This window comes from Dermacentor silvarum, chromosome 8, assembly GCF_013339745.2.
Source record: "Dermacentor silvarum isolate Dsil-2018 chromosome 8, BIME_Dsil_1.4, whole genome shotgun sequence".
In the NCBI taxonomy this organism is placed as follows: domain Eukaryota; kingdom Metazoa; phylum Arthropoda; class Arachnida; order Ixodida; family Ixodidae; genus Dermacentor; species Dermacentor silvarum.
Genome location: NC_051161.1, coordinates 146,493,424 through 146,507,508, shown reverse-complemented (window position 1 = coordinate 146,507,508; position 14,085 = coordinate 146,493,424). Strand labels below are relative to the sequence as shown.

At 46.9% G+C, this 14,085-nt stretch overlaps 1 protein-coding gene across 2 annotated transcripts in view; it reads right to left on the bottom strand.

Annotated features, from left to right (window-relative positions):
- LOC119461750 (activated CDC42 kinase 1) overlaps positions 1 to 14,085 on the bottom strand; it is a 63,162-nt gene that overhangs the window by 33,304 nt on the left and 15,773 nt on the right. For both annotated transcript variants that reach the window (XM_037723123.2, XM_049672115.1), the window contains exons 3-4: positions 6,159 to 6,340; positions 4,642 to 4,967 (exon numbers count right to left, since the gene is read on the bottom strand). In XM_037723123.2, the coding sequence (XP_037579051.2) occupies positions 4,642 to 4,967; positions 6,159 to 6,340 (508 nt within the window). The remainder of the gene's footprint in view (positions 1 to 4,641; positions 4,968 to 6,158; positions 6,341 to 14,085) is intronic.

Below are 14,085 nucleotides of genomic sequence, written 5' to 3'. Positions count from 1 at the left end.
GTAATGGTACAAGTGGGTTCGAATGTACATTTTAGTCTAATTTTAAAAATATCTGAATGTTTATCCCGTCTGCTTTTTTGTGCAGCCCGGTTATAACAATTATCAGTCATTACAAGTGAATTTTCTTGCCACTTGAATATTGTTATAAGCGGGTCTGACTGTACTTAGTGATGACTGACTTCTCGACAGCTGTGCACATGTGCGTCACAGGGGACCTTGCACGCTCTCGTTTATCAGATGTTTCTCTACCTCGTATGACTTTTGCAATTTTGTGCACACTGTGACAAAATTGTGTATGCTCAACACATCTCGAGTGTCCAATTAGATACCTCCAAAGTGAATCAAGCCCACCTATGATGCTGTGAAGAAATGAATGACCGATGGTAGGTTCGAACCTCTGTCTGCCAGCACCGCAGCCCAGCACTCTAACCATTAGTCGACGACCGCATGCCAAGCGCGTAGCCAGGGGGGGGGCTGATGGGGCTTCAGCCCCCCCCCGAAATTTTTTCGTGCTGGCATGCACCGCCGACCAAAACTACCACCAACGACGGCAATGATGCTGGATTTTGTCTACAATGTCCTTTTCACGCTCGAAAAGACATTTCGGCACGAACATTGCGAACTCAGGCTCGATTTCATGACAACGCCCTTGCACCTGGAGTCACGTAACGCAAGGAGCCCCATCCGAGCACAACATTTCGACGGCTTTTCGATAGCGAGCGGGCGCGTTGCGGCATCTCGCAGCGGCCGCGGAATAAACGGAGCGCATGGATTTCAATTACGAAAGTTTATGGGTATAAAGTTCTCATAAACTTTTGACGCGAAAGGTGCGCTGACATTTCCAAAGGCATGCTTTAAAAGATTTTCAATTCTAGAACTTCATGGGGTTAATGTTCTTATAAACTTGGGCCAACATGCGCGCACTGGAACGCTCGTGTCCAAGCCGTTCCATAAATGGAAGCGCACGCTCGCAATCTCCCACACACACGAAAATACTAAATATCACCGTGACTGTCAGCTAGCAGCTGACAATTTTCTCCAAAGATTTTCAGGAAGCGTGCCCAATGTGATTGATCAGCTGGACCAGAGCAGGCAAAGTAATATATGAGAAAACAGAAGAAAGGGAACGGCCTATTATTGAGGATTTTTTTGTTTTTTTGCGGGCGACAAGGTCCGACTCTCCGTGGCCGCAGGGACAGGGGCCCTATGGATTTAAGCAATGCCCCTGCTGAAAATACAGGCATTTTCAGAGTGCATCTTCGCATGCGAGCTGATTGTGGAGATACATATCTGAAGAACCATTTGGAAAGTTGCCCCAGTATTGCCTCGTATTTAAGCCCAGACGCACAAAACCAAATTATAGAAATTTGTGGTGACATTATCAAAGAAAGCTTAGATTCAAAAGCAGGCTGCTTCTCCATACTTCCTGACAAAATGACGGACATCGCTGGAATCGAACAGCCTACTGTTTCTGCAAGGTACCTAAACAAGTATGCCAACGACATCAAGGGAGTGTTTTAGGTTTTAGCACCGGAATAGATGCCCATCTCTCACTGCGACAGCAGGTTCTATGTAAATGTGTAAATACTGCTGCAGCATCTAGTCACCCTTCCATTGACCACTGCCAGCAAAGAGAGAATATTTTGTTAACAATAGTTTACTAAAAAACTACTTGCGCTCTGCAATGTCTGTGGAACGCATGGTTAGGCTGGCGCTTCTATACACTCACAGAGACGTCGGCATCAGCGTGTCCGAAGTCATTGACCGCTTCGCTCAACTTTCCCGCCGTGAGAAGTTTGTCCTTTAGATAGCGAAGCAGCAAAAATCAATGCAAGTAAAAATCACTGTTCCTTCAGGTCCATAACTTCTTAATTATGAAAACGTATGACCGTTCATTAGCTTTTAAAACCGCAGAAATTTTCGCCGTTTATTCTAGCAGTTAACATCATGATCACAATTATCACGCGAATACAAAAATTACGAGGATACCAATAATCAATTTTGACCGACCTTGCTCATTGAAAGCCCGGCCCACGCGGCGTTCGCCAAAAAGACTCGGATATTGGGTAGTTCAACTTACCGCATCATCTGTGGCCTTCGTTTGTCCTTTTCTTTCCTTTTCAGCTACCTGCTTTTATTTCTTTTTTGAAACGAAGGAATACCCTCCTTTAATTTTGGGTGCAGAATAATTGTTGGCGTTGTGCAGGCAGTGAAATTACACATTTTCGTACTGATTTATGCATTATTCCTCTATTATTCTACCCACATGGCGCTGTCGCGACCGCTGCATGGCCCGAGTACATATCACGATTTCTGCGATCATAGTTTTGTTCTTGCCTAGATCATCTGTCTTTCTGTGCGCAAAGTTTACTATCTGTGACTGAGCAACATGTTTATTTGTCTTATTTGACGCATTATATACACTGACGTTTGCTTAAATACGTAGATTTATTGGAGACTCATACGTATTCTTAAACATCTTATTGCGAGGTGTTGTGTATAACAAGCAGTGAACTTTGTTTCCAGCGACTCTTTTTTGCCCTTTAGCGAGTTGTATCTTCGCATTTCTAATATATATTTTGCAGAACTCCCACTTTTTATTTGTACTCACTGGTGCGAGTATTATCTCGGTGTAATTACAATACACGACGAATTACAGATGCTCCTGCGCAATCGACTGCAACGAGGGATAGCATCATTGAGATTTCTTCCTGGCCGTTGCATATGTAGGAAAATGTAAACAAGGTTCTTGAATGACAAAGATTCATCAAAATATTTGTCCTCAACTTATTCATTTCATGGCATTTACGTTTTTCGTATAAGCTGCATGCAGTGCTTTGCTGGTTTCGAACTGATATTGGCCCTTTTCGCGGCGATCCCGTGGGCGCTGCCATATTTGATCACGTGATGACGCGTCCATTGCATGCCTCAACTGCCTCCGTTGCCTCCTTGTTTACAATGGAAGTGTATGACGCCGGCGCGGCTTAGAAAACCTCTTTTTTCGGAGATATCGTAGACGGTGACTAGGTGGACGACACGAAGCTTTGATCACCTGCAGCTTCAGAGAACATGCAAAAGCGCTTTCGGAGCTGATTAAGCTATGTCCAAACGGCACAAGTAGTGTATATGGTGCTTCTTCTAAAAGCGGGGCTAAATACGCATTTCAAGCTTTGCGATTATGAATTCAGTCAGGATTAGTGTGTTTTGCTCTTTGTTCTTTATTCGACGAATATTTTGAAGCAGTGGCTTGTCAGTTTCTGACTCAGTGAAGTTCCTCGGTGCGGCCACTATCTGATTATTTTCTGCCTAATCGCTCGCGGGTGTGCTCAGTTCCGATAGATTTGTTCTTGCTGCGCACAAGGCTTGCAACGTAGCTGTTTTGTACATTGTAATACCTTGTAGCAAATATATATTACAGCTAGTAACTTGCTTACTCTTGTGGACCGTCACGAAACATTCAGCTTCGACCATTGGTGCGCCATAGGTGTAGTCCGTCATTTATTGTGTGTATACAGTGCGCATATATTCAAGTGTGCGTCCATTCACTTATTCTTGATACGTCGGCGATAGAGTGGGCGTAAGTTTTCCTGCCATTTCGACAGACGTGTATAGATAACGTGCGCGAAACTTACTATGACAGGAAGCGGTGCTACTCCCTTTGTCATTGTTTAACGAGTGGTACTCACTCTTGCCGACGTTCTGGGGTAGAAGCCCTTTCTTTAAAGGTTAGCGATAGAAGGCTGGCGGATGAGTAAATTTCTGTATCCTCGAGGAAAGCCGTACATCACGAAGTGCCGGTAACACGTTCGGACAATTGCAGCAGCGGTCCGCGAACTTCGCCACACAGATTCATTCTATTCCTTAACATGCCAGTCACTATTTTTGCAGCCAACTACTGCACACGTCTTCAATCCACATTATTCAATCTAGCATGATTGGAGCACAGTGTGTTAGCGAAAACTCAGTTGCATTTCCGAAAGCTGATCGCACAGAAGCAAGGTAGAAGCGGTAATGGTTTCGTATTCGTGCGCGGTTGCTGAGGAGAGGTATGGCGCGCCGCCGTGAGCGCCATCTCGTTTCTCTAAAACAAACTGCTCCGCGAAAAGGGTCAATAGTTCTAAAGTTCATGTGATGTTTTCTTTACTGATTAATTAGGCAAAAAAACGAGAAAGCATTGATAGCAGTTATTTCTCCCACAATTTTTGGGGCATACGAATATATTCTTTTATGAAAACATACATATTTTAATGGACAGTGCATAGCGTTCAATAATTCGTTTGCAGCATCTAATATACAATGAAATTGGCAATACAGTTATTATTCATGCATTTGATCCCACGACCAATTCTATAAGGAGGAGGCCGCGCTGAAACCTGAGCCCCCCCCCCCCCCGAACAAAATTTCTGGCTACGCCACTGCCGCATGCATGCTTCTCTCACGCCAAAGCTGATCTCCGAAACCTCTGGGGTGTGCGTCACGTGCCAGTTTCTCACATTCGTCCCTCTCAACGGCTAGCGGCTAGCACTTTGAGATGTTGTGTTACACTGCACTGCCCTCACAATCACAAAGTGTGTGTAGTCTGTCTATAATGCCATCGCATTATTAATAGCACGCAGAATGCTTCCAAGCACTACGACTGACCCAGTGCCAGCAGACGAATGGGAGACGATGCCGCCCGGTCATCATTCTGCCTTCCCAGCTCGCTAGGATCGGTCCGCTCGTCGATAAAGCGGTTGTAGCTGTACTGGCGCATCTGCGTCGTCCTCTTGGTGATGGGGTTGTTCTGCGAGGAGCGGCGAGCAAGCTCTTGCAGTCGCGTGGCCAGTGGAGGGGGCGGTTCGTCATCCTCGGGGGGCAGGCCCAACAGGTCCGGAGGCTCCATGGGGTTGCGCAGGTACAGTTCATCGATGGAACCCGGGTCACCCCAGGTGCGGCCGCTCACGTCCATGTGGCCCGTATGAATGAAGCTGCACCAGACGAAGTTATGTTTATTAAATATCCAGACTCCAGTAACTCTTTCATTCCTTAAGGGGCACTCTGCATTGATACAATTTTGACCACAGCCTTTTACACGTTGGTGTGCTTTCTTGTCGAACAAGGTTGTACCAGGAGTCCAAGAACAAGTCTGGATTGGAATCACCTGCCTGCTTTCATTGCCGCCATTCCAGACAATGGGATCTTCAAAGCAACCGTGCACAGCACACTATGTTAAATTTTATTGCTGCACTTGTTTGCTATCTGTTACTAAGTCTTCGGGCCTGGAAGCTACTTAAATAAGTAAATAAATATTGAAACACCTTTTGAAGAAAATGTTTGCAATTTATAAGAAATGCTGCCATGAACATGCGAGCCAAATCTTATTTCGCTGGAAGGAGCAGCGAGTCCACAATATTGCATAAAATAATGCCGTCTCTTCAGCGACTTTCAAGCCATCTCCATTATGTCAAGTCAATATTGCCATATGCCAATGCAACAGCCCATAAACAGCAGTCATTAGGCCATTGTTCATGAGTTACATTGGAGTGAGCGTGGACACACCTCTAATCTATCAGTAAAATAAAAGTGACAGAAATGGTTAACAGGTCCCACCCATCCTGCCACCATTCCTTTGATGCTATTTGCCCATCCCTGCAGAAATACCACAAGTGCTGTGGGGACGCTCGATTCTCACGTGTCCCATGATGCTTTCCCTGCATGGCTCTCGCGTCTCCTGTAATCCAGCTTCTGCGTGTAAATATGCACCGCTGCGGTCGGTAGTTGCAGAACAGTACAAGAGATGGCGCGAGTGTTACGCTGCTGATGCCACATAATGGCGGGGTTACTGAGGCGCAAAACGGAGAGCAGCCTCTTGGCACTTGTTTGCAGTGCTGTATATTTAAGTCTTTGACCGTCAAAGGGATAAATTTACGACCTTGTTTTGCCTGTTGGTGCACCGTGTAATGTACGAATTTATCTCAATTTTAAAACATTTACAATGCTGACACCTTGCTTTCGCATTTTGCCAACAGGTGGGGGATTGCATTACTATCGCAACTGAATCTTCTCCCTCCTTCCACAGCACAGTGCTTTTTTTTTCTGTGTGTCTAAACAATGTAAACGATTGTGCTGCTATAAACTCAAGCAAGAGAGTGGGCCTCTGTAACGGGCAAGACAGTCACCTATTTCGCAGAGGTCTGCTGATGTCGCGTGGGCTGACACGCGACAAGGACTCGCAGGCACTGCGGGGGAACTGCCCGATGCGGAAGGTACGCTGGCTCTGGCCCCGCCACCAGTGGTGCTCGGGCCTGCCGTCCAGAACCTCGACCAGGTCGCCCAGCTCCAGTTCTAGTCGGCCGCTCTCCTGCCAGGGAGGAAGAGAAGAACCACGAGGCTCAGTGCCGTACGACCAGGGAAGAATGTGGCCTGATGCCAAGTTTGGTCCAACTAAGCCTATTTCTATGAGGCTACGAGGGCATTGTGGTTCGAAACTGTTACAGAGCAAAGTGGCATAGCCACTACACTTAATGATACAGCACCAGCTGCCAAAAGACGCATGTTTTTTCAAGGATACACAGTCAACCACAAAAGTTTATGGACCATGGGATCTCAGAAAACATTCAATTCCCAAGCACCCTGCAGCAGAAGCCAGTAAAAGTGTACATGACAATATCATCATATTTTAGTCAAAGACCTGAAATGCAAATGCCAGGCTCATAAGAAGCCAACACACAATGACAGCAAGGACAACATAGGGGAAACAACTTATACTTACTCATTGAATTAAAGAAATGATAAATTAATTGAAATGAAAATGAATGAAAAAACAACTGGCCGCAGGTGGGGAACAATCCCATGTCTTCGCATTACGCGTGCAATGCTGTTACCATTGAGGTACCGCGGCGCCGTTTCAGGCCCCTCAGTTCCCTTTCTTATCGTTCATTACATAACTAGGGCTCGAATCCGGCAATATTGATGCCTTCAGGTAGCATATGTGGGTTTATTGACCAGTTGCCCTCATCCCAAAAAGATCACGTACTCGTGACGCCTGCAGCAGAAAGGATGTTCCACATCTGCCACCTAGGTTTGTGAGTTGTGATGCTGGCTAACAGTCCCAGGGTTAGTTGTAGTAGTAAAATATAAAGACCCCAGAAAGTCGACGAGAAACCGGCGCCGCGGTAACTCAATGGTAAGAGCATCACACGCGTAATGCGAAGACGTGGGATCATTCCCCACCTGCAGCCAGTTGTTTTTTCATCCATTTTCATTTCAATTAATTTATCATTTCTTTAATTCAATGAGTAAGTATAAGTTGTTTCCCCTATGTTGTCCTTGGCGTCATTGTTTGTCGACTTCTTATGATATGATTAATAAAAAATCGGGCCCCTCGGTTCCCTTCCTTCTCGTTAAATACCAGGCTGCGTTACGAGGCTGCGGAGATGTTCAGCTTTTTCTCAGATTTCATGGTCCGTAATATTTTGTGGTTGACTGAACCTTTACTGAAGACACTGCACGGTGTATAGTTGCTTGTCATTGTAGCTCCCAAGCAAGTCAGTGCACTGCAGGAACAACATTCGCACTACAACAACGCTTCTGCATTGGCAAAGTCAATTATGTACGTCAACTGCCCAGTTTGTCCCTTTCCCCGTGTGTGCAGCTGTGTGGTACAGCATGAGCCAGGCATTGAGCGATACAGAACTGCAACTTCCTATGGGTGCATTGCATAACCTGGTGCAAATGTTGACCAAGTTTCCCCCCAATTTTCACCAGCTCAAGTTCATCCTTGGATCGTTCAGTTCTACGAACATTTTCTCCACATAGCAATGCCTGTGAGTCGTCTCCTATGCTTATTTATGAAACACTGCTTCATCAATGCCAGCTCTTAAAATGTTATGCTTTCTAAACTTTCAAAATATTAGTCAATTCGTACATTTCTTTTTTATAACACAAGCACATAATTTTAAAACAAATTGTTTTTCATCATTGCTAGAGGTCACTGAAATGTCCCTTGAAATTGTTACAAAACAGTCGGCATATGCTGCAGGTTTCACTTGAATGTTCTACACATTCTTTTGGTTCCTCGATAAAGGCTGTTATCCAAATGGGCCAGTTAAGTGAAGTTTCTGGTAAGCAAACTTTTCTTTAGTTCCTTTGAAGTTTGTTAAAATGAACATTTACTGTATGTACCAGTGTTGGGTAACTGACTAAATAACTTTTAAATATTGGCATAAGCCTCTAAACCCCATTCAGTCAAGTCAGAAAGAAGCCCAGTCTTGTTCTTGCATGCACAAGACACTGACTCAAACCGTGGCCTAAGCGTAAATGCATATTAGGCTTGTGTGAATATTCAATATTTCTCAATATTCAATCGAATATTATGCTATTTGATAGTCACTTCGGCTTGAATTTCAGCAATCAAAGTTTCCAAAGTATATGAAACGAACAGATGTATTTTTCTTCATATAATCCGTATCACCAATTACAACGCCTTGGAAAGAAACAAACAATCTGTGCATGTAACGTGTGGAAATAAGTGCATACAACGCCTGAATCTTTGTCAAAACAATCTCCATTCACGGATGAATGAATCACCCACGTATCTTCAGCCAGCGGCTCTTTTCCCCACCTCTTCAAAGAACTTTGCCCTAAACATAGCTTGCCGGCAGCGCGGCCTCCAGTGTCCTTTGTTGCAATAAAGAACTAACATTTTTTTAGGTTTGTCAACATTGGGCACTTTAGTCCAGGTTTTATGGAAATCCGCCAACTAGAACTTTGACATTATTCGACACTAATTACTATTCACTTCGAACTAAGAAACTGATATTCGCACAAGCCTACTAAATAGGGCACAATGGCATTTATCTAATGTTTCCCATTGAGCAAAGCCCCAAATCTCTTACTTTATCAATGCATGAGGGAATAGGCACCGGGCGGCCGTTGTAAGGCGCCAGCGGCGCGCCGGCGATATACTGGCGAACAGCGCCGCGAACGGCACCTGTCAGAGCACTGGCATGTGAAGCAGACGATGGGACGAAGGCGCTCGGTGCTTCCAGTGATTTGGCACTGCGGGTTTTAAGGGCTGACGCACCGGAAAACGCATTTTCGTGTGTCTGCTTTTGAGAAAGGTCGTCACTTGTACGAGGCAGATCACATTCGTGGCATCAAGTAGTATATAAAGCAGAAAACGAGCGCAAATTGCGATGCAAATACACCACGCGAACGGAGCTCACCGCGGTAAGATAACACGTGGAACTCCAGCAGTTATATTCCAGATGGTATTTTGCTGTGCGCGTTAACATTCTCGCGTATTTAATCATGTAAATAGGCGAAGAACACAAAAATTATGGAGAGAAAAAAAATGAGACCTACGTCTTCCTTATTCTGTTTCTTGAGCTGCTTCGCCGATCGGATGTGTGTCAGTCATTCTCTGTCCATTGTAGTTCTTTTATCTTTGCAATGCTTCCCCATTCTTAATTGCTTATAAACTAGCCCAATCTTCAGTCACGCCCATTTTATATAGCTTAGCGCGACGGGAGCCGTCGGTGGAGGCGAGTGTGAACACGCCACTGCGTTGGCGTTCGCCGTCGATGCACAGCACAGTCGTGTGCCGGACTCTACCAGAGTTTGGAATTGATACGAAGGAAAATGTACATTAAAAGAAAGACTGATACACTGATAATACGGCAAAATGAATACAAATCTGAGTGTTCGCCTTCGGTGCCCAAGGCGAAGACGGAGGCGAAGACAGGCAAGTGGGACACGAAGCTCTTGCGTATGAACGGCTCTTTTATTAACGTTAGAACAACTAGACCATAGCAAATCAGCGTCGGAAATGTACAGTGCCCAGCGATTGAAGCGCTGACAGCGCGCGGCTGCCGCCGACTTTTTTTTTTTCGCGCCACAGGTGAGCGCTGTGGGACCAAATGCAGTCATAATGCGTTACTAAGGTTCTCGCTTTCACTCTACACCACAATGCATCAGTTTGGCGTCCCCAGCGCTTACAGTCAGTGCAAAAAGCGTTGGCGACCACGCGATTCGACTATCGCGTTTCAATTGCTGAGCACTGTACGCGCTGTTGCCTACAGACCGCACATATACAGACTTTCCGCCTGAAAAACGCGATGCCGCGATGAACAACGATTGAATTTAATGGCCTAACCAGTTTCAGTCATGTTTCAGTAACTGTTGGTGCACCCAAAAACGCAACATGTTTGATCAGACTTGGTTTCAAGGCAGCGCCTGCTGCGCGCGGCCCGGCCGCCACATGCCATACATTCGCGGCGCAGCCGCATGAAGGCGCCACCGGTCCAAATTCATCCCGCGCCCGGTGCCTATTAAACTGTGTACCCAACCCATTACATTATCCATGCAACAATTGCACCCCACCCCCCCACTACAGCCTTCCGCTGCTTGCAGACCTCGATCTTGTCAGCAGAGAAATGCTTTGAAGTATCTGGCCTGTTACTTCAATGAACCGCAAGGAGCAAACTTATCACCTGCAACGTGATCACCCGTGCCACACACCAGAGATGGGTACACAATTATCGCAAGCTCTCAAAATATTGAGAGTTTCCCCATTGCCTCGTTGTATTTGCAGGCATGCCAAGAGGAGCAGGATGAGAGGGTACTCTGTCAAAGGGAGTGAAAGAGGAGAAGCATTACCTGACAGGCCAGCAGACAAGTTTTCAGTATTGGATGAGCCATGTACACTGGGGCCTCATTCATGACTGATTGCTTCCGAGGGTACTTTCATTTTCTACATGCCATCCAGTACAATGCCTCATTTGAGCAAGGGTTGTTATGTCCACTGACTTAAACCAATTGGCATTCCACTGAAGGTGACATACACCCAAGAGTGAGTGATCAAGAATATGGCACCCACTACTGCAATAGCAGTTTATACCAAAGCAGCGCCTACAGGGCATCGTCTAGGAAACAAGCTTCAACGAGGATTCTTTCGAGAGGCTGTAGAAACAGCTGCGCCACAGCCACCCTGGAACGGCAAACCATCCTCTCCCTCTCCTCACTAAGAGCTCATCCTCACACTGGCACATGCTAAGCCTCTGCATGCATTCCTTGGGATGCGAGGACGCACTGCAGCTTTGTGCCATAGCTACATTCTTTCTTTTGCTCTCTGTTTACTGTGCCACATATCTATGCTGGCACTGCAACAGGTGAGCACACTCTGCCCCCCACACGGGCGGATCCAGGTTTTTTCGGAGGGGGGGGGGGAGTCAGCTTCTGTCGATGATGATGATGTGGTAGTCTTTTTTATTTGCCGGAATTCACCGTTTCTGTTCACGATAAACCCGCCTCTTATACGGCTAGTGCAACACCTATAGCCAAGCTGGGGTCGTATTCAGTTTCTCCGATAGGAAAAGGGCATTGCCCAACGCAGCCATGTGCTTGGCGGCTGTATGTGCCTGACAATATATCCAAGTCTGTGTTGTTCCTGATATGCACGGGTCCGTCTTTGGAATTCTGTTGGGACACCTTGATTTTCTTAAGAAGCTTTTTTGTGTTCGGCTGAGACACCTTCGTTTGCTTTAGAAGTCTAACGCTTCCGCTCCAACGTGCCAACCACTACGCTGGTTGTCTACGATATGCGAACACCGCGTATCACCTACAAGAAGAATGATGTGGCGTAGTAGCCGAAAGCGCGAGCCAGCGTCTTTTGCTTCATGTTTTGTTTCCCACGGGACGTCATCCTTTCAAATAAGTCTCGCATCTCCCTTTTTTTCTTTTTCCTTTTGTTTACCATGCGACGGTGTCCTAGGCCCGCACGCTTGCGTTGGCCTCTCACGCCACGTTCCCCCACTGCGCAGCCACAGCTCGAGGCTTTGCCCGCTCCGCAAGAACGCCCACTCAGACAAACTGATCGGGTGGGTTCTGTCCTCCTATGCTTATTGTACGACAATCAACCAGTGCGAAGCGATAATGAAAAACTTATAGCATACGAACGGTACTGTGCTTGTACTGGAAGTTGTCAACGTGTAACTGTGATCAGAACGAGCGGTACAGTTATAAAAGTTTTCTATGCATAGTTCTTAGTTTAGTTGTTAGTTGTTAATACTGTTGCAACACTGGGAACAAGGTGGAAGAAGAAGGGCACGAGATGGTGTCGGAAGACAACAACGTTAGGGACTTTCCTGCGCTGCCTATCTTTTGTATATCAGCTGTAAATAGATTTCACTGTTACTTCAATCCTTGTATCACATTTTGGTGGAGGTGCGGGGCACATCTCATGCGAGACGGAGCTCCGAAGCGGACGTAGCCTGGCCGTTACCACCATGCCGACTGACGAAGAGGCTGCAACAACGGCGACCACAACGGTGTCCACCATGCCAACCGTCATCTTGGCCCAGCCCCACGATCCTGGCACGTTTATTGGTACCGACAACCTGGACGTCGAAGACTGGCTCCAGCTGTACGAGCGTGTCAGCGAAAGTAAAAGATGGGATCAGACCGTTATGTTAGCCAATCTGATCTTCTACCGTAAAATTCCGAGCAAGCGCCCCCACCCGTGCAAAAGCCCCCCCCCCCCCCCTAACTTCACTGCCAACTTCAAATTTTCGCGCCGTTCCGGGAAAGCGCTCCCCCCCCTCTCCGCACCAACACTGGCCTGCCACATCCAGTCCACGAAAATGATGGCAAATTCGGCAAATCTCACCGGTGTGCATCGCGGTGCCCCGATGCGCCGTTTCATCGAATCGTGGTCGCACCCGACGCCCCTAAAGTCCCTAGATATTTTTTTATGGGGACTTTAGGCGCCCCAGTGGGCACACGTGCGCATCGGGGTGAACTGCGGCTGGCGGTCTGTAGTTCACGGACCGCCGGCCGACGGCAAGATCTGCCTCTCACACGGCACAGATTTCCCTGCGACACAGCGACGTGACCACTCGGCGACAGAGGAATGGTCGCAGCTACGCTTTGGCGACACCGCTGCTAATCACTCACCACCAATATCGTCGCTAGGCCTTTTCTAATTCATTTCGAATCTCTAGCAGACGGCGCTTCAGAACGAACCGCCGACGCTCCCAAGCAGCAATGTTTTGTTACCGTCGTTGCTGCTTTACCCTCTCCTCGCAATACTTTCACACGATGAAGAAAACATGCTGATATTTGCGGTGCCACCAGCTGCGATGCGAGCATGGCTGAGCCGCGGTTTGCTGTCCGCCGTCGGTAGCCATGCACTGCAGCTGAGCTTGATTTGTATCGGAACTCTCATTAGTGCTAAACGTTTCACCGTGGACATGGTTACTAATAAAGTGAACATTACGCGTCACTTTACTCTAGCGGACATAATTTTGCCTGGAATAGAAGCTGCATAACTAATGTTCATTTCACCGGTCGCGGCGACGCAGCGGTGCAGCGTCAATGCGCTCTTTCTGTAGTTCTTTCGGTGGTTTTGAGAGTGATAAACACCACTAACAAATCTTTGGCTTAATAAAGTTCATGTTCAATAAAATTTTAATTCCATTCCCACTGCGCTTCTTTTTTTTTTGGTGCGAAAATTTTGTCGTTGCCATCTTAAATTTTGGTGCCGTTCCGGGATAGCAACCCCCCCCCCCCCTAACATTGCCAGTAATTTCGACTTGCTTGAGGGGGGGCGCTTGCTCAGAATTTTACGGTACTTGAAAGGCACGGCAAGGGTCTGGTTTCAGACACACGAAGAGGAGCTAACGAGTTGGGAGCAATGCAAGAAAAAGTTCTGCGACCGTTTCGGGAGGACAGTTGGGCGACAACGAGCCACGAAGAAGGAACTTGGAACTCGCGCCCGGACGTCAGCTGAGTTATATGTGACGTATATTCAGGACGTTCTTACCCTTTGCCGCAAGGTAGACGAGCGAATGCCGGAAGATGAAAAGGTGAACCATGTGCTGAAGGACATAGCTGACGACGCCTTTAACCTGCTCGTGTACAAGAACCGCACCAGCATCGACGACATAATACGTGAATGTAGACGTTTCGAACAAGGTAAAGGCCGTCGAATTGTCCATCAGTATACCCGTCCTCCAAATACAGCCGCTACATCATGCGAAGACCATTCCGCGCCTCAGCCGACCACGTCCGACAGCATTGTGCGCATCGTTCCCCGAGAGATAGAGG